The sequence below is a fragment of the Grampus griseus genome, assembly GCF_964374135.1.
Source record: "Grampus griseus genome assembly, chromosome: 5".
NCBI lineage: Eukaryota > Metazoa > Chordata > Mammalia > Artiodactyla > Delphinidae > Grampus > Grampus griseus.
The window spans coordinates 18,433,517-18,454,367 of NC_138998.1; the positions used below are offsets into that span (position 1 = coordinate 18,433,517).

At 41.7% G+C, this 20,851-nt stretch overlaps 1 protein-coding gene across 1 annotated transcript in view; it reads left to right on the forward strand.

The window, feature by feature from the left end:
* WWTR1 (WW domain containing transcription regulator 1) overlaps positions 1-20,851 on the forward strand; it is a 132,133-nt gene that overhangs the window by 78,961 nt on the left and 32,321 nt on the right. The window contains exon 3 of the mRNA XM_082654954.1: positions 336-472. Within this exon, the coding sequence (XP_082511080.1) occupies positions 336-472 (137 nt within the window). The remainder of the gene's footprint in view (positions 1-335; positions 473-20,851) is intronic.

A 20,851-nucleotide genomic window follows, 5' to 3' on the forward strand; every position in this document is an offset into this window, starting at 1 on the left:
AACATAGGCTCCTTGGACCGTGGGGAGGAACGCTGGGGCTTGTCCATCCCTGGTAAGGCAGAAAATCCTTAAGAGGGTGTTTGCATCTAGGGGCAGCTGGTCAGCTAAGTCATGGACTTATGTTCAGAGAGTCCCCTGCAAAATCCCCAACGTGGCCCAACTTGGATGGAGGGTAAGTGGGCAAGCCTGACCTTGGCTGAAAACAATGTGTCAACCTCGTATAAGCAGGTCCTAGGGCAAGAAGAGCCAGCATCGTTTAACTGTTGTGTTGTTACTGGTGATGATGACATTGATAACGCTAACAATGAAAGAGATAATTGTTTTCCTTCTTTTAGTCACATAGAAAAAATCACCACATGGCAAGACCCTAGGAAGGCGATGAATCAGCCCCTGAATCATATGAACCTCCACCCAGCTGCCACTTCCACACCAGCGCCCCAGAGGTCCATGGCCGTGTCTCAGCCGAATCTCGGTAAGCTTTGACCGGAGCTGGATAAACAAGCATTCGACCGAGGGCCTCGAGAGCTCAGAAGCAGCTCTGGTTGCCTCAGTGCCTACTCACACGCCCAGATAGTATCTTCTCCTCCCTCTTGGCTGCATTACCCTTTCACTGCCCTTGCCTTCTTTTCTTGGCCTCTTGGCTACACAGTTCATGACACTGCTACCAGGGTTTACACTACAGCTCCAGCATCCCCTCCAGTTGTATTTAGTGAAGTTCTTTGAAAACTCACTTAGGCGTTCTGTCTTCATCCAGACCAAGGCAAGAAGGGCCCCTTTCTGTGAATTTGGTCCCTGAAGACTGCCAAAGTGTACAGTTCTGGCCTCAGATCTCTTTGCTCAGCCCCGCCCCCCAACAATGTGTGATTAACACCAGACTAGGTGTTTTCTTGCCTTATCTCATTCAATCCTCACAAAAACCCTACAAGAAGTGACAGTATTCCCATTTTATAGATGCAGAAACTTTCCCAAGTCCGAGCTTGTGGGCTAGTAGAGCCAGAGTTGGAACTGAGGTTGGGGAATGCATTCAACCCTTACATAATCTGCGGGTGGCTTCTCCCCACACCTGCCCTAGGATAGGACGGCGCACATTTCACTTCATTTTGAATAAGTGTGATTTTAAACTTGAGATTCGTTTCTGCTAATTGCCTTTACTTCAGAAGAAATACAATTCTGCCCACTGGAGAGAATCAGATGTGAACGAATACACTCCTGCAGCAGAACCAGTCAGCTTTTGTTAGTCATCCTCTCCCACCCCCAAAGGCTAAAAATAAGAGGGCCAATTTTGAAGTTCTTAAAAAGATGGTGCTGTTTTCAGGTAATGTTTCCATTTAAGATCAGATATCCAGATACTGCTTTATACACAGAACAGAATTTTAGAGAATGAAAAGAATCTCCTGTTGGATTTTCAGGAATGAACAGGATAAAAATGGAAGCAGTTTCCTGGACACCCTTCCTTTATAACTGTGGCTTAGCCATGGTGAGTATGGACCCAAGGAGACCTGAGTCAGTATATTCAAGTAAATATATTGTCCCTTCTTCCAGGAAGTCTGGATCTACCATTTTAAAGCTTGCAGATGTAAAATATATACAAAAAGCAAACGACTCAGAACAACCTCTGTTGTGTTTCGTATCTAAGGGGTAGATCAAGGAAAATGGTGCCACTGCTTCTACGAGCAGTGAGTCACTTGTCCCCAGTACATAAGAGGTCAAGTAGAAAGCAGATGCGAGTGTAGCAAGGAAACCACAAATCAGGTAGCATTAGACTAGTTTCTTTAGCCATTTAATTTTTATTAATTTATTTAATTTTTAGGTAGCATTAGACTAGGGTTTCTTTAGCCATTTAATTTTTATTAAAAGTTCTAAAAGCTGATTATTAAATTATTAATGTTAACTTTATAATCTATTATAATTGGAAAGGATCTTTCATGGACCTGGTTAAAAAAATTCAAACACGTTTTTCAAAGGGGTGTTCAAAAAGTAAGTCTTCCTCTGACACCCATGCCTCAGTCCCTTGTATGTTGCCTGGAGTCAATCAGTGTTTCCAGTTATGTGTATGTTTCTTCACATAAATTGCTAGCACGTTATACCCACTGTTCTGCACCTTGCCTTTTTTTGTTTTTTGCTCATAATATATTTATTTATTAACATCTTTATTGGAGTATAATTGCTTTACAATGTTGAGTTAGTTTCTGCTGTATAACAAAGTGAATCAGCTATATGTATACATATATCCCCATATGCCCTCCCTGTTGTGTCTCCCTCCCATCCTGCACCTTGCTTTTTTTCTACTTCTATATCCGTATACGCAAAGCTGCCTCATTTTTTTTTTTTAATTGCCGAGTGGTCCAACATGTTGATATGCTATAATTATTTAACTAGCCTCCATCTGATGGGTATTTGGGTTTAGTGTGTTGTTAGTGCACCCAGTATTGGAGTGAAGATCCTTGTTTGTGCTGTTTCATGTACTTTCCTTAATTTTACAAAATTGCACGATTAGGAAGTGGACTAAGTTAGAAGGACTTTGAATGCTAAAAGCTTAATACTGAAGGCACATGTGAGTCTACCCTCCCCCCATCCCCCCACGCACTAAAAGCCCAATTGCTGGTAAAGTTTATCTAAAGAAATTGTAATCTGAAAGTCTGAAACGAGTTTACCTGTGGCTGAATAAAATACATTTTTCCAGATTTCTAATAAATCGGGGCAGTACATTTCTCAAGACACACATTCTGGGGTTTTTCCAATAATATTTGAATATTTGCCCATTACAAAATGCGTTGCTAGCCTCTCGAGAATCACAGATGTGTCCCAAGTTTGGAAATATAATGGGGAATGCAAAGTAAGCTCCAAAGACTGGGGGTAATTTAGAGAGTCACAATATGGTCCTAATAATAAATGATTTACTCAGAGTATTTTATTTAAAGCTATAGCTCTGCCTGTAGTTTATACTCTTTATTATCAACCTTTAAAAATAGAAAGAGCAGATCTTTCTACTTTTTTTTTTTTGAGGTTTAGTATGTGGTATTTTATTTTCATTATTTTAGAAATAATAGGTGTACATCTGTGTTTACATATATTATACCTATGTCATACATTAGCATATATATGTAAACATATAAAGTCAATATTTGGAATATGATTCAAAACTTCTATGTCGGTTTTACATCAACTGCATTTTTTTTTCTTTTTACCTTTTAACCAGAGAAGATCCTTCTCCTCCTCCTACTTCTTCTTAACTCTAGAATTTTGGTCTTTTCAATGGCATACATCTGACAAATAAGTGAACTTAGGTGATGTGTCCCCTTCACTGATAGATATTTATGTACAAGTGAAAATGATGTCAAAATGCAATGAACATTACTGTCAGGTGATAGAATTAGTAATAAGCTAATTTTATGTATTTCTGGAACTATGATATAATCAGTGACATAGCAAAACACATTCAGCAATAAATCTCCTTATATTGTGATTCTGTGTTTTTCTGTGTGTTAGTGATGGACTTGGGAGTCGGACTGTCAGACTTTGAATCTCAGCTCTGCCTATTGGTGACTCTGTTAGGTCACTTAATTGTGCCTCAGTTTCTCCATATGTAAAATGAGGATTATATTTATAGTGTGAGGAGGTTGTATGAGTTTATAAGTAAAGTGCATAGATCCATGCCTGGCACGTAATGAAATGTTATGTCATCATTGTTCTTTGTGGAAAGAAAAGTTTTATTTAACTATAGAATGTTAGATTTGAAGACAATTTCATTGTTCATCTTAAAAGCTCTCATAAAAAAATATTTATTTTAGGCTGGTTAGTGTGCAAAGAGCTTTAAATTAGGAACTCTGTATTTTTTACTTTCAGTGAGGATAGCGCCCCCTGGTGGAAATGTTTCAGTCCTCCCGGTCCCCCCCACCCCCACCCCCGAGAAACTTATTGTCAGTGGATATCTTATTTTTTCAATAGCTCTATTCCTGAAATGTGGGTTGTAAGGCAACCCATATTTTAATTGGGAGAGAAGAGATCCATCACTCAAAGGCATCCTGGAGTGAGTGACTTTGTGAAAGTCATTTTGTGAGTGACTTCGTGAGCATACTTTTGTCGGGCTGCCTCAGAATCCAGTGAAAAGGCATCTATCTCTTGGTAGGATGGCAGGTTGGCTGTGTATCTAAACTCACTCGCTTTTCAAATGCTGAAGTAAAACGAAACAGACTCTCAAGGGGTATTTCAAATAGCTCTCTCCAGCTTGGTCTACTTTTTTTATTTATTTTATTATTATTATTATTTTTTTGCGGTATGCGGGCCTCTCACTGTTGCGGTCTCTCCCGTTGCGGAGCACAGGCTCCGGACGCGCAGGCTCAGCGGCCATGGCTCACGGGCCCAGCCGCTCCGCGGCATGTGGGATCTTCCTGGACCAGGGCACGAACCCGTGTCCCCCGCACCGGCAGGCAGACTCCCAACCACCGCGCCACCAGGGAAGCCCCCAGCTTGGTCTAATTTTTAACTGAAATTTTTGTTTTTTGTATTTACCCAATCGGGTTGTCTGTCAGGTTTTATCCAATTTGATTCTGTTTGAGCAGATTGGTCCCCTTTGCGTCTGAGTCCCCGGAGATACCCAGTGAATGGAAGAAGAAAGGAAGGTTTTGGAGAACTTTAGATAGCGAAGAGGAGAGATTACCACTGGGTGGAGGCCGTATCACTTGGGGACTGACAACTTGTTTGAAATCCTCACTGTTATGTAACACAGTGAAGGGGGAAAACTACTATAAGTGTGAAAGTTGATTTTTTTGCATGACACAAACCAGGTGGGATCTCGTATCTTTTAAGTGGGTTGTTGGTATGATTAATTACTTTTAATAGCCACTAAATTTTATTGAAGGAGGGGAAAAAATGAAACAAACAGGAAAAAAAAAAAGGACTCTACACAGCCCGTATTATAATACATAAAACAATGGGCTCGGGGCAAATGGAACCTGCTAAGGAAACCAGTTAGGTTGTTAGGGCGGTAATGCGGGTGGTGTGGTGGGCAGGGACCTCTTTGTATAGTGGTTAATGGGAAGACCTGGAGTCAGAACTGAGTTTTTCTTGGGTTAGACATTTACTAGTTTCGTTTGTTATCTAACCTGGGTCTCATTTTCCTTATCTGTAATATGGTGATAATGATAGTCTCTTCCCCATAAAAGTTTTGAGTACTTAGGTATTCCATGCCTTGGTAGCTGGCATAGAGAAAGCTCCCCAAGAAATATATTGTTGTAACTATTATTATGAGCTAGTAGCCTGTTTTTTCCTCACTTTTCTGGCCTGTGTAGCCAGAGGAAGAGCCTGTGGTGTGTGCGATAGAAAGCCATCCTCTTCCTTCTCCCTCAGGAAAAGCCAACCTCAGTTCCTGCAGCTTTGATCTTTTGGACACTTTTGCTTACACGTTGCGAAACTAATCTTGAACCCCCGGCAGCGACTGTGAGAAACACGCTCGAGCCCGGGCTCGTTCATGAGCAGATGAGCAGAGGCAGTTTGGGAAGGGCAGGTTCACTTCGAGCCCCACATAAAGAACCTTCTCCTTCTGCAAGTGTGATGGTGTCAAGGTCTTCCTATCTCTCAGCACACGAGGACTGAACTCGTACAGTAACTTAAAATCTCCCCATATTTTAAAATGTCTTTGCAGAGAGAAAGTGACAGGCAGTTTTGCCTTTTTGGTGATAGCCCTAGTGATCGTCAACCATGGTGTGCTGGCCTCCTGTCACACATTAATGGACCTCCTTGTTGGAATGAGACCCTGACCTGGGGTGCCAGTATCCTCCCAGACAGGACAGGAAAAATAAAGACTGTATAACAACTTCACCAGACTGCCAGCCCTAGCCAGTTGAGAAACCGCTGGTAAAGTGCAGTCAGAGTGTATTTTTAATGCTATAGGAATCTTTTAAATATCACACACTCCCCCTTTGAAGATGCGCCATCCACCAGGCCAGAGTTTGTCCTCCAGGTCTATCTTGATCTGTATTTCAAATTGTAAACACGTGTGGTTTTCTTGCTTTTTTTTTTTTTTTGCAGGGTATGCTTTTCAAGACAAGATGGAAAATCTAGTCTCTGCTCAGTTTGCAAAGTTGGCTCCTTTGTCCCTCTAGGAAGTGTACAAAGGCACTTGAAGACATTTTATCAAAAGCAAATAAAATAGCTAAGGGACACCGCAGCCTAGTGTTGCTGAAAGCATGTAGAGAGGTATCCTGAAAGTTTGCTGAAAGTTAGATTTATACGTAGGCTATCTTATTTTTGTCTTTTTCTGGTAGTTTTCTTCTAATCAAATTTATGTAGTGAGTTTATGGCAGACACATCTGGCTACTGTGATTTTTCCAGCTCTGATGTTCTCACTACTTTTTGAACTTTGCAGTTTCCGCAGCATGAATTAGCCTAACGCACACAAGCACATACACACACAAACCCAAAGACAACTGAAAAACCTCCACCCTTAAGGGGGAGGGTGGTGGTGATGGGGCGCTGGTAAGAGTGCTGTGGTGGGAAGTGGGTCTTTACGGAAGGGAAGGAAGACTGGTGGGCACAGGGAAAGGGGAAGGGGTTCTGGTTACAATGTTTTTTGGTTTTTTCTTGATTAAAAAAAGAGAGAGCAGTTTTCTAAATGCTGTAGAAAATCAATATTATTTGCTTAGAGAGATTTGGAGGAATCCATCAATTGTCAGAATTTAGTCTGTCGGCATTATTGAAGACCACTCTTCAGCATTTCCCAAAGGAGATTCATTACAGTTCCTACCTTTTAAGGCTTTTAAAGATTATGTGAAATGGGGGCCAAACACAAATAATTAAGTCAACTGATTCAATTCTTCTTGTGCAATAAAGTGGTACGTAATAGTCGATAAAGAAACAAACCTTGGGCTTCCCTGGTGGCGCAGTGGTTGAGAGTCCGCCTGCCGATGCAGGGGACACGGGTTCATGCCCCGGTCCAGGAAGATCCCACATGCCGCAGAGCGGCTGGGCCCGTGAGCCATGGCCGCTGGGCCTGCACATCTGGAGCCTGTGCTCCGCAACGGGAGAGGCCACAACAGTGAGAGGCCCGCGTACCGCAAAAAAAAAAAAAAGAAAAAAAGAAACCAACCTTGTGTTTTCTTGAATCTCTCATCTATATCAGTATTCGTTCATCTGCATATGCATTAAGATTATGTGATGAAGACTTATAGATTTTATTACACAAAATTTAGAAATTTAGGTAGCAAATCTCTTTGATAAGAAGTCTTAAGAGCCATGAAAAATGTTTGATGCCAAAATTTTCCGAAGAAAATATCCCCCAAGGTACGATTCCCAAGTAGTTGCTAGATGAACACTTTGGAAAACTGTACACAAAGATGCTTCCCCCCCCATTAAACGCCTGCAATATGAAAATAAATATATTTGTAACTAAGAGTAGCTATAGGACTATATGGCACATGGAAAACTTTATTATATCAGTCTGATTTGATAAAGCAGGCAAAATTGTTTATACTAGGATTATAATTTTGTTTTTTAAAAAAGACTTTGTTTAGATTTTCTTTTCCCACAAAGACAATGCTCTCCACCTGTGTATTTCTAGCCCATGGCCAAGTGCAGTATGCATCACAGGTGCACCACTTAGCAGAATAAATGTATTGAGTAAATCAATTATGTATTTTTAGATGTTCATAGTGATTATAGTAAGGCTTTTGAATTGGGGGTGGTCCCCTTAATTTTCTCTGTAATATGGTGATATTCGTTTTATAATAGCCAAAAGAAAAAAAAAAGGAGAGCCATTTGGTTGGTGTCTTGAGCTTTTTATGGTGGGAGAGGAGGATGGGGTGTAGGGAAGAAGGCTCTAGGCCCAGTGTGCAATAGAGACAGAACCATGAATCGTCAAGCTTCTGCAGCCGAGTCTACCTGTGGCAAACAAGTCATTCCCTGGTCTCTAAGATCCGTGTTTCTTCAAGTGGAGGCCCAGGTCTAGCATGGGTCGGATTCCTTGGGCCATTTGTTACACATACATCTTCAGAGTCCAGTAGGAGCCTGATTGCTGCCCAAAGAACAGTCATGTGCAGCTGCTGGGAGAAATACTGCCTGGACCCCACCCCTGCGAAATCCTGTCTCAGACCATGTAGGGTGGAGTCTAGGAATGGGTGCTGTTTTCAAGTGCTCAGATACCTCTGGTCACCAGCCAAGTGCAGGAACAGCCATGGAACTCTGTGCCTTAGCACAGAGATTGGAAACTGCCATCAGAACAACTGGCAAAAACGCACTCAGAGATCCAGTTTTAACTTGAGTTACCTGAAAAGAATGCCGAGTGTGCTCACCAACTTCTTTTTTTTTAATTGAGGTGTAGTTGATGTATAATGTTGTCTAAGTTTCAGGTGTACAACAGTTACTCACAATTTTTAAAGATTATACTCCATTTATAGTTATTTTAAAATATTGGCTCTATTCCCTGTGTTGTACAGTACATCTTTGTTCCTTATATATTGTATACAGAGTCGTTTGTACCTTTTAATCCCCTACCCCTATCTTGCCCGTACCCGCTTCCCTCTCCCCACTGTTTGTTCTCTGTATCTGTGAGTCCTGTTTCTGTTTTGTTATATACATTCATTTGTTTTATTTTGTAGATTCCATGTATAAGTGATAACATATAATGTTTATCTTTCTCTGTCTGACTTATTTCACCAACTTTTAACTGTGATTTTTGCCTGAAATAGACGTTTATGGTGACATTGGCATTTGTCACTTTGGCACTTGGTGTCAGTGCACACATGAGCTTTGGGTATGTGAATGCTGAAGCCACTTTCCAGAGAGTTCTGACCCTAGTCATACCAAGTAAACTTCAAAAACCAGGGGAGACGTTGCAGTTTGGCAACTAGATTATTGAAGTGCATTGTCTAAATTCATAGGGTCAGTGTATAAGCCCATCTTGAACTTTGCTAGCTGAGAGCTGACCAAAGAGTCAGGCCTCTGCAAGCTTAAAGCCCTGAAAAATTCTGGAGGGCACCCCATACCCCAAAGAAGCACAGAGTCTCTTAGGAAAGAGGTAAAGGCCAGGTCAAGCTTTTCCTCAGTCCCTTCTTTGTGGGCACGACCTTCATTTACTTATTTATTTTTAATGGAGTCTAATCTCTTCACTAAGCTGCGAGCCTCTGTTTCAAGAGTTTTAAAAATAATTGGGACAGTTTTAGTACTATCTGCTGGCTGACTTCCAGTAGTTTGTCCCCAGGAACTTCCTTGCTGTGGAGAATGTTGCCCAGTTACAGTTTTAGGCAGAGGGATTCTGGGATGGCTTGTCCTTCGGCCACTTGTTCCAAATTGATAAGTGTTGAGTGACATTTGGACACTTTTCTTTGATCTCCTTTTTGGGGCCCCTGGTGATGTTGTCCCCACCTGATCATCACCTCCCCCACCCTGTATCAACTGCAAGATTGATTTCTTCTTCCTTTCTGGAAGTCTAAATTTATTCCCGGGGTGTTTTGCAGTTGCTGGTGGTCAGGAACAGCTGTTCTGCCACGCTTGACTCTGGATAATTCTCTGTGTTGAAGTCAGCAAAATAATACCATAAGAGAAGCCAGGAAAACAAAAGCCTTCATGGTCTTTTCTCATTACGAGCACTGAAGAGAGGAAGATCAGCCATCTCCCTGGTTTAAAAAAAAATAACAAAATGCAGGAAAAATTAAGATTCGAAAACATATTTGAGGCAGCAAGATTCAAGAATGTTATTTTCGGGGCTTCCCTGGTGGCGCAGTGGTTGAGAGTCCGCCTGCCGATGCACGGGTTCGTGCCCCGGTCCGGGAAGACCCCACATGCCGCGGAGCGGCTGGGCCCGTGAGCCATGGCCGCTGAGCCTGCGCGTCCGGAGCCTGTGCTCCGCAACGGGAGAGGCCACAACAGTGAGAGGCCCGCGTACCGCAAAAAAAAAAAAGAATGTTATTTTCCTCCCGTGTTATATAATTACTACTTGGTCATTGTAGACAATACTGATCAGCAAAAAATGAGAAAATAAAAAACACTGTAATCTGACAATTCAAAATCACACTAACATTGTCTCGTATTTGTCTTTTTTCAATACAAATGTAAACAAAAGAGGTTGGAGAATCCTCTACGTTCTTTTTTGTAGCCTGCTTTTTTCACTTAATGTATCATGAGCATCTTTCTGTTTCAGTAGATATTTTCTGATTAGCTGTTTTTATTGGAAAAGTAACACAAACATGGTGAAATATTCAAACAGTCGTAAAGAGCATTCAAGACAAGTAAGTCTCCTTCACACCAGGACCCCCTGCCCTTCTCTTCTCCCCAGGGAAACCACTACTCCCAGCTTCCTCAGTACAGCCTTCCCTCTTCCCCCGGTAACCACGGGGGATTGGTTCCAGGACCCCCACGATACCAAAATCCGAGGATGCTTAAGTCCCTTGCATAAAATGGCGCAGTGCAGTCCGCCGTCTGTATCCGTGGTTCCGCATCTGCAGATTCAGTTTCTATCCACAGGTGGTTGCATCCGTGGATGTGGAACCTGCAGTTACAGAGGGCCATCTGTATTCCAGAAATACTCGACATACAAAGGTGTGGTTGGATGTATGTGCCTTTTTAGAACTTAACATATCTTAGAGAGCTCCCTAAATTAGCACTTATAGATTTATTCTTTTTTAGCAGTAAATAATATTCCACTCTACTGATGAACCATAATTATTCAACCGGTCCCCTAGGCTGGATATTTAGGTTCTTGGCTGATTGTTTGCTATTATTAAACAATGCCACAATGTGTGTCCCTGTATGTAAATCCTTGTGCCGTATTCTGTTTATGTATAGGATAATTTTACAGAGGTGGAATTCCTGGGTCAAAGGTTATGTGCATTTAAAGTTGTAATAGATGTTCCACTTCCCTCCAAAAATGTTACACCAATTTACGCTCCTGCCAACAGTGTACGAAAGTGTTTCTTTCTCCCTGGCCAATATTATTCTTACTCTGGCCAATAATGTTCATTATCAAACATTTTAGTCTTTATAATTCTGATAGGTACAAACTAGATTCTCATTGTTTAGTTTGTACATGTATTTAAGTTATGAATGGACTTGGGCATATTTCTCTCTATACACCATTACATCATGTTAATGACTGTACAATATGCCATTGTGTGACTCTACCATAATTTATTTACCCAGGTCTTTTATTGAGGGACGTATAGATTAGTTCTATTTTTTATTATTATAAATGATATTGCAGTAAATATTCTTGTACATAAATGTTTGTGCCTTCCTTAATTTCCTCATTTTTTCCAGTTTCTTTGGAAAGTTAATTTGTTAGGAAAGTATGAGAATTCCTTTAAAAAAAAAAAATACAATTTTGACCTGGTTTACTTTCATCGAACTAAGTAAGTAGTTGTCTGCAGGTCCACTGTGTGTGTTGGGGAGGATTTGTTTGGGCTGCTACTTTCTTTTACAAAAATATGATTTAAGGTTGCCACAAAAAGTGTATTTTTAGCCAGGCACCTTGCTTTCCCACTAGCTCTGGTTTTCAGCTTGCATATCCATATGTTTTTGACTAAAGCCATAAATGGAAGTTTCATTTGAAGTTTGCTTCCCAGTACATGTCATGCATTTCATTCCATATTATTTTCGTCCTTTTCCTTTCCAGTATTATATTTCTCAGGCACCAGTGAAGAGTGAGTTTTCAGTTTTGCCAAGAGTTAAATATTTGCAGAGATGGAAAAAAAATAAAGTAAAAAAAAAAAAAAGGAAAATTAATGTGGCTGATTTAGTCCTGGCTCACAAGACTTTCATATAGCTGCTTCAAAGCTTACATTTTAAATATCAAGAAAAATATTCTGTTTTCACTCTTATCAAATGCCATAATGCCTGAATTAATTAGAATGGAGCTATCATTTCTCCCCAGATGGAATTGGATCATCCCATCCTAGCAAAATGAATGCTCAGGGCAGCTGCAAATGAAAGTTCCTTCTCCAGCCTCCACTCTGTGCTTCTTAGCTTGTCCGGTTTTCCTTTTATCGAGAAGGCCAACATGGAACAGTTTCTTCACCTCTGATCCTGGGAAGTGAGGGCCTTTCATCCCAGGGCCTCAAGCTTTATAGTCAGCTAACTCTTGGAGCCCAGGTTCTACCCAAGAAAACTTGTAATTGTTTAGTTCAGCGTCTTGTCGTTAGGTACAGTTTTCCAGAGCTGTTTCTTCTGAAAGACCAGTCCCATAGGATACCGCTTTGTCCTGTCTTTCCAGGCTCTCTATTTTTTAAAAATGAGATTTTTTTTCTCTTTTAAAAAAATTGAGATGTAATTGACATAAACAATATATTAGTTTCAGGTGTACAGCACAGTGATTTGATACGTGTATATGTTGTGCAGTAGTCATGACAATAAATCCTTTTTTTTTTGGCCGTGTCACACGGCGTGTGGGATCTTAGTTCCCCTACCAGGGATTGAACCCGCACCCCTTGCACTGGAAGCGCAGAGTCTTAACCACTGGACCGCCAGGGAGGTTCTGCGACAGTAAATCTAATTAACATCCATCACCACACATAGTTTTTTCTTTTTCTTGTGATGTGTCGACTGAAAAAAAATCGCACAACCTAAAAGCTGAGAATTATGTTTTATTCGGGGACCTTACTGAAGACTGTAGCCCAGGAGACAGCCCCTCAGATAGCTCTGAGGGGCTGTTCTGAAGAGGTAAGGGAGGTGCCGTGATATATAGGAGTTTTTGCTGAAAAAAAAAATAGTCGCACATCAAAAGATTACTACTAATCGTAAAAAACAGACATCTCAAGTTAATGACTTTAGTGCTTTTCTATGTATGGGAAGATGCAGGAGTCTGGACTCGTTGAAATTACTCCTTTGATTTACATGTTGATTATCTAGGGCCAGCATCCTTTTTTCCTCCATCCTCAGTGCTCCTCAGGACTCACCACTGGGGTCGGCTGCTGGCTTGATGGCGGAAACCACTCTTTGTTTACTGAAATGGCAGCCACAAGTATTTTTGTCCACCAATAACAGTTGGGGTCGGGGATGGAGGTGGCGAGGCTGGGAGAAATGGTGAGTGTCAGGTATCAGGATCATGAAGCACCTGTTACAATTAGGGTTCTCTCCCTCCAAACCCCAGTCAGTTCTCAAAACCACTGAGCAGTAGCAGTTTCCTCGAAGAGAAATAACATCGCTGCACAACGGCCCGTGTACCACACGGTTTGTCTGGACTCTGCCAGGCTGAGAATTTTCAATCTCCAGGGAGTTTAGGGTGTGTTTAGAGGAAGTTTTTTTCTTTGCTCTAATATGTCACCTTTTCGAAATAATCTAAAACTTACAGAAGAGTTTCAAATATAGTACAAGGAACTCCCACATACCCTTTGCCCAGATTTGCCTTTGTTAATTGTTTATGATTTGCCTCATTTGCTTATCTCTCTTTTTCCGTATGAAGATGTATTATATATATATATATATATATATTTTTTTTTTTTTTTTCCTGAACTCTTCAGGACTAAGTTGGAGATGTAATGCCCTTTTCCCTGTAAATACTTCAGATCATATTTTCTAAAAGGATGTGTTCTTACTTAAGCAGAGTACAGGAATACCTCATATTAACTGGGCCTCACTTTTGTGCTTCACAGATCCTGCATTTTTTTACAAATTGAAGGTTTGTGGCAACCTTGCATCACACAAATCTATCAGCACCATTTTCCCAGCAGCATTTGTTCACTGTGTCTCTGTGTCACATTTTGGGAATTCGTGCAATATTTCAAACATTTTCATTATTATTATATTTGTTATTGTGATCTGTGATCAGTGTACTTTGATTACTAATGCCAACAGATTGACTCACTAAAGGCTCAGATGAGGGTTAGCATGTTTTAACAATAAAGTACCTTTTAATTAAGGTATGTACTTTTTTTAGACATAATGCCATTGCATTATATATATTGTCTATTTGTGTGTGTGTATATATAATAAACTTAATAGACTACAGTATAGTATAAGCATAACTTTTTTTTTTTTGCGGTACACGGGCCTCTCACTGTTGTGACCCCTCCCGCTGCGGAGCACTGGCTCCGGACACGCAGGCCCAGCGGCCACGGCTCACGGGCCCAGCCGCTCCGTGGCATGTGGGATCCTCCCGGACCAGGGCACGAACCCGTGTCCCCTGCATTGGCAGGCGGACTCTCCACCACTGCGCCACCAGGGAAGCCCCAAAAGCATAACTTTTATATGCACTGTGAAACCAAAAAAATTTGTATGCCTTGCTTTTTTGCAGTGGTCTGGAAACGAACCCTCAATATCTCTGAGGTATGCCTGTATGGTATGAAAATCACAAAATTCAACATTGGTACAATACTGTTGTCTAATCCACAGTCAATATTTGAAATTTCATTTGCCACAATAATGTCCTTTTTTCCCCCCTAAATATTTATTTATTTATTTGGTTGCATCAGGTCTTAGTTGCAACAGGTGGGCTCCTTAGTTGCAGCTCACCGGCTCCTTAGTTGTGGCATGCATGTGGGATCTAGTTCCCAGACCAGGGATCGAACCCAGGACCCCTGCATTGGGAGCGCGGAGTCTTAACCACTGCGCCACCAGGAAAGTCCCCACACTAATGCCCTTTATGGCCTTTCTGGTTTCTGATCCAGGATCTATTGAAGGTCATGCATTGCATTTAATTGTCCTGTCTCCCTAATCTCTTTTTACCTAGAATGATTCCTCAGCCCTCGTGTTTCTGGACCTTGACACTTTTGAAGAGTATGGGCCGGTTATTTTGAAGATTGATTTTAATTTGGCTTTGTCTGGTGTTTCCTCCTGGTTTAGGTTTAGGTTATAGGAGTACCACAGAAGTGATGTTGTATTCTTCTCGCTGCATCCTGTCAGGAGGCATGTGATGCCAGTTTGTCCTAGAATGGGTGGTATGGGAGGAGTTTCTTGGGTCAGCTGGCTCCTCTCATGAGTGTGCTCCACAAAGACAGTGCAATAAGAGGAAAAACGTTTTGGTCCACCAGGACTCTGTAAGATGTGGCCTCAGGTCATGTAAACTCTTTTCCGTCCTCTGGATGATGAGAAAATGCCATATCTAGCGTGGTCACTTAGGCTTCACAGACCACTATTTAATTCATAAATAATACTAGGGGCTTCCCTAGTATTAGGAGTTTGGGATTGACATGTATACACTGCTGTATTTAAAATGGATAACCAATCAGGACCTACTCTATAGCACAGGGCACTCAATATTATGTAACAACCTAAATGGGAAAAGAATTTGAAAACGAATAGATACATGTATATGTACAACTGACTCACTTTGCTGTACACCTGAAAATACAACATTGTTAATCTAATATACTCCAATATAAAATTTTAAAAAATGCTATACTGGTGTAGCTGTATATAGAGAGATAGAGCTTTGAAATGAAACTGTGACGCTTCCATCTGTTGATTCTACTCTTGCCTCTTCCCACACACTTAATTCAGAAGTCTACATATAGGGACTTCCCTGGTGGACCAGCGGTTAAGACTCTGCACTTCCAATGCAGGGGGCGTGGGTTTGATCCCTGGTTGGGGAACTAAGATCCCCCATACCGCGTGGTGTGGCAAAAAAAAAAAAAAAAAAAAAAGTATACATATAAATAATTGACTTAAGTTGGGGTAGAAGACTGTGGCTGAGAAAATAATAAATCCAGGGAGAAAAACGCATACTGCAGGCCTCGTGTGGTTGCTAGAGGTGCCTGCAGGTTTGATTCTGAGACTTGGGGGGGCTCGTGCTTGGAGGACGAGATATGTTCAGTTACAGGAGTCAAAGCATCCGTCAGGGAAAGGCTTGCCGGGTGTGGAGGAGAAGCAAAGCTTTTCCAGGTATAGAGGCCGAAGGGGGAGTTCTCCTGCTAATTCCCCATACGTGATCTAGACACTGCGATCTAGCAGTCCTCAAAAAGTCTCCCAACTGTGAATACCCGGAGTTCTAGAGAGAGGTTTTCTCTACCCTTCCTTGACCCTAGGTTGTGGCATCATCTCAGAGAACCAGCCAGGAACGGCTGCAGACCACAAGGCTACCCCGCGTACCAGCTGGACTCGGGCATACAATTCAGAAAATCCAGAGTTGTAGCTTTTTGTTGTTGGTGTGTGTTTCGTTTTGTTTCCATTTTTAAGAACAGGGCCCCCTTGGCACATCCTGACAAATGAAATTTAGAGGCGTCGGTTTTTGTTTTTGTTTGGCTTGGGACCAGAATCGCCTTTTGAAAGTGTTTAAAGAGCAGAGCTGTTTTGGTTTCTACCTCTCCTTACCTCCACCGCAGAACTTATTCTTTTCTTGCCCAAAGATGACTCTGAACGACCTCACAGGGCTGAGGGACAACAGCTCAGAGACACAGATCCCTAACTTCTCCATCTGTTGATTTCTTCGGAATTTTTTATTTCACCATAGTATATGAAATACTCTGACAGTTTCTCATGTCGTAGCCCGAAGGAGATTTCTATCACTTTGGAACAGAGGCTAACTGTAGTGCTCACCACAGCCATGATGCCCCATAGGCCCTGGCCCCTGCCTCTCCCTCTGTGCCCCTCAGCCACACGGGCCACCCTGTTTTGCTCAAGTACTCCAAGCCTACAGGTCAGGCCCCTTCCCACCTCAGGACCTTTGCACTTGTTCTCCCTCAGCCTAGTATGCCCCCCACCCTGATTTCTGCACTTCATCCAGATGTTTTTAGATCACACATTACCTCCTCAGGCACAGAAGGAATGCCGGTCTCAGATAGTTCTGCATTTGTTTGTTCAAAGCCCTTATCATTAGAATTATACCATATATTTGCTATTGTGTCTCCCCACTAGACTATAATCTCCTGAAGGGCCAGGGCCTGTGGGGCATCATGGCTGTGGTGAGCCATATTCATCAGTATCTCTAGCACCTAGAAACAGGGCCTTGCACCTGCACGGGGCTCAGCAGATATTTGGTGAGTGAATATTTAAATGAAACTTGGAACACCGGAAAGAAAAAAATCATGCATAGGCTTACCATCCGAGCACCACCACTATTAGTATTTTGATACATTTTCATTTCAAAGGTAATTAGCCTTTTGGGGTCACTAGAAATCCTATAAGATCTAGGGGTACATGCATATAAGCACAAAGTCCCAAAACTTGACAAATAATTTTAGCAGATTTCTTAATCCTGCTACCCCCGGTTAAATTCTTGTTTTGTTTTGTTTTTTTTTCCTGAGTACTCATGGCTGGATGCAAAACACCCACATCACCTTTACTGTATTATTTCTGCTAATTTGATTGCTGAAGAATGGCTCCTTAATTTGCATTTCTATGATTCCTTGTGAAGCTGATAATTTTTCCATGTTTGATTAGTAAATACATGTTCTCTTTCATAAATCGTTCAAATCCTTTGACTTACCTCTTGGAGCGTCTGTTGTATGAGCTCTTTTAATAATAAAGATGTTTACTAAAATGGCACGTGATAAAAAGAAAACAGATTAAGAACCAGCAGCCCACACTGGCAACTTCTCGCTTCTTGTGGAACGCAGCTGCGGATTCATTTTCTGTTGTTAAGCTTGGGTTGCCACACTTTGCACCTGGAGTAGTTTTAAAATCATTCAGGAAAGCTAACCAATAAAAAGCTATGATAAACTCTCTCCTGACTAATGAAAATAAATGCATGAATCAGAGTTTCCATTTCCTGCTGGGATAAAAGTATACCTATTGTCTGAAGATAATAAAACAAGAAAAGTTTTGGTTTTGCTGCTGTTGCCAGGCCATGGAATTAAATTCAAAGACACAAAGATAACTTTGTGAAGCGGCACAGTGAAACACCCAATTTCCTTTTTTCCGAGTTAGGTCCTTATTTGCCTAAATTCACTGCCTTCATAGATGTGCTTCCTTCCTGGCCACTTTTGATAAATCTTGAGATATCCCAGAAATCACATGGAATCTGAGTAGCACACTCTGGTGCTGCTTTAGGTAGAAGAAATATGGTTTCTTTACAGCAGAAGGACCCAGATAAATGAACATGCCAGAAAGATGTGATTTCTTTTTATTTCTAGCTTGTCCTGGATCTGTCAAAACCATGAAAACCGATGTTGTAATCCTTTAAATGCCAATAAAATATACATCGTAGATGATGCATTTGCTAGGAAAACATAAAAACCTAGGTCACAGGCATTTCCATCTTTATACCTAAGAGAGCAGAGTTGCCTGAATACTCGCACCCTGGTTTGTTGACTAGATTACTGTTTGGATGGGCAGACAGGAGAGCAAGTAGGAAAATCGTGTGCTGGTGCTAACAATTCAGGGTTTCTTGTGAAGTAAATGCAGCTTGGGTTACAAGTCTAAAACCAGACCAGCTGGGGGCATCTGGAAAACCTAAGGTCCACCTGTTCAGTTTTGGGGGCACTGGAAATGATTTTAAGGTTTGAAGCCGAGAAAGTGTGGCTGAATGCACAGGGACCCCAGAACTCTATGCCTTATCAACTGAGCCAGCTGAGAAATTTCCTTATAGCTATTCTCACCCAGAATTGGAATAAAGGGCTCAGTGTGAAGTTGGGATGGTGCAGCTTCTTGGTTTAATACTTTACAGATTTTTGGAACCGAATGCACCCTGAAGTGAAAGGCTGCCTTTTTTTTTTTTTTTTTTTTTTTGCTGACCTTGTTGGACGGCTAATACTGTTTCTGGGAAATAAGAGAAACAAGCGACTCATTGTTAGCAGGAGCTGAGAGAGGCGCAAGAAGGGCGAGAGACGTGTCTGCAGCCCTTTTCCCCCCCTTCATTGTATCGTGACTGAGTCCAGGCTGGACTGAGGCTGGGTTTTTCTTTTCGACCTCCGTAGACATGTGTTTTCCATCAGACAGGGCTGCGTGACACCTGACATTGGCCAGTTCACATGAGTTAAGCCATGTACGGCCCATAAACAGAGAGGAAAAGACCCGCAGCTGCACCCAGACACTCTTGCTGCTGAAATATTTTTGAAGCTTGGTGTGGCTGGGTCTGCATATATGTCAGATACGATTTACACCTGTTTTGGCTTCTGTGCGTTGCATATCATTACTTCCCCAAAGCCGCTGTGACCAGAAGGGCTAGTATTGCCTGATGGCAGCACCTCTTCTCCTTGAAACCTTCCTGAATTATGAAATGTAACTCTTCAAAGTTATCTGATTTTGTCTTTTTTTTTTTTTTCCTAAGGACTGAAGAAGAAAGCCCTATACCATTCTCTGTAAAACCAGATCGCGCAGGGTGTCATTGTAACATGTGATCCGTGTTGATTTCATCATTTTATAAGTAAATAAGTTAATTAAATTAGTCTGCATTAGACCTTTTCATGAAATAGGGAAAAGGAAACTCCTCAATCCTTGTCACCAAATTTCACTCAGTAAATATTTTTGGATCGCAGGACAGGGCAGTGATTGGTGGTCAATGCCTCCCATGCCAGCCATGCATTCCAGCACATTCCCTGGGCTTCCTAGGTTTGTCACAGTCTATGCCTGTGATTTGTGCTGAGTCACTTAACCTTCCAAGTTTCTTCATTTCAAAAATGAGTGAATTGGCTTAAGTCAGTGGTTTTAAATTGTGTCCCAAGGCCCCATGCCAGGGTTTCAGGGGCATGTGAGCAGAAGCTAAGCTTAGTTAGTATTCAGTCTCCAAGAGCTGTGTCTGTTCAACATATTTTAAAACTTTGTTTAATATTTTGACACAAGAGTTGGGAAACGCCTGTAGGGAAAGCACAGTGAAAGCCAGACCAAGAAAATTTAGAGAAGAGAGTCAAAAGGGCTGCCATTTAAGCGCTCACTGGCACCAGCACAGGCCCCAGGCGTGTTGTGAATGAGCCCCTGCCCATGTGGGGTGTCTCTGCCTCATGCCATATATCAGGCTCTGGAGAAAGATCCTGCTGCTAAAAAGAAGACTTGAGAACCCTGGTCGAAATGGACTGAGCCCCTTCCAGCCTGAACTTCTATGGTGACGCTTCAAAGTAGTGTAAATACATGGCCCCAGCTGTGATGAGTGTGGTGGGGTTTGTAAACCACTAATGATAAAACAGAGCAAAATGCAATGGGTCCTGAACAGGGAACTATGTTCTGGAAGTAAAGGGAAAGCAGCCACAAAAGTCTAGTATTCATTAAATATTCACTTGTAAGATTAGGGGAGCAGTGATTAAAACGCATCCTCAAGAGAAAGAGTTGTGTCTGTGTGTGTGGTGGGGAGGGATTTCCAGTTTATTCTGAGTTTTCTTCATATTATGTTTCTTTTAAATTAGAAAAGTCTATGCTGATCACCTTCTTACAAATGAACTGATATCATACACCAATTTCTGACCCATAAACCCTGAAGTTTAGTTCAGGGAGAATGTATTTAGTGCCTACTGTATGCATCAGCAAGTCAGGTTTGAAATGCACTAAATTATTTGTGTTCTATGTTTATAAGGAACATCCGTATCATTGGGGTTGGTTCCAAGGGGCAGAGGCAGACTTGGCTCCTTCCTAGGTCTTATTTATAAAGAGCACAAATCCAGCCCCCAGGAAAGTGAGAGTTCAAATCACAGGAAGAAAACGCTTCAGTGTTTCTTAAAAGAGCTTCTGTTCTGTGTGTATAGCCCAACCCAGAATCCAACAGGAAAGATTTCCTGACTTTCAGCCTTAACCAAGTACATGTTTACAAGTGGTGCAATGCAATGTCATAAATAGTGCTTGATTTCCTTAAAAAGTTACAGAGTAAGTGCAGGCGTCATATTCCCTCTCCAATTACCAAGTTGTATGGGTACAAAAGGACAGGCAGCTAGTTGTAACCCATGGAGGACACACTGAGAGCTAATCTGGGCAGCCTGACTGTCATTCTAAATATCAGACGGTTATTTCATACGGGCGCTGGTTCTCTTTGTAAGGAAACACATTAGCGTGGAAATAGGAA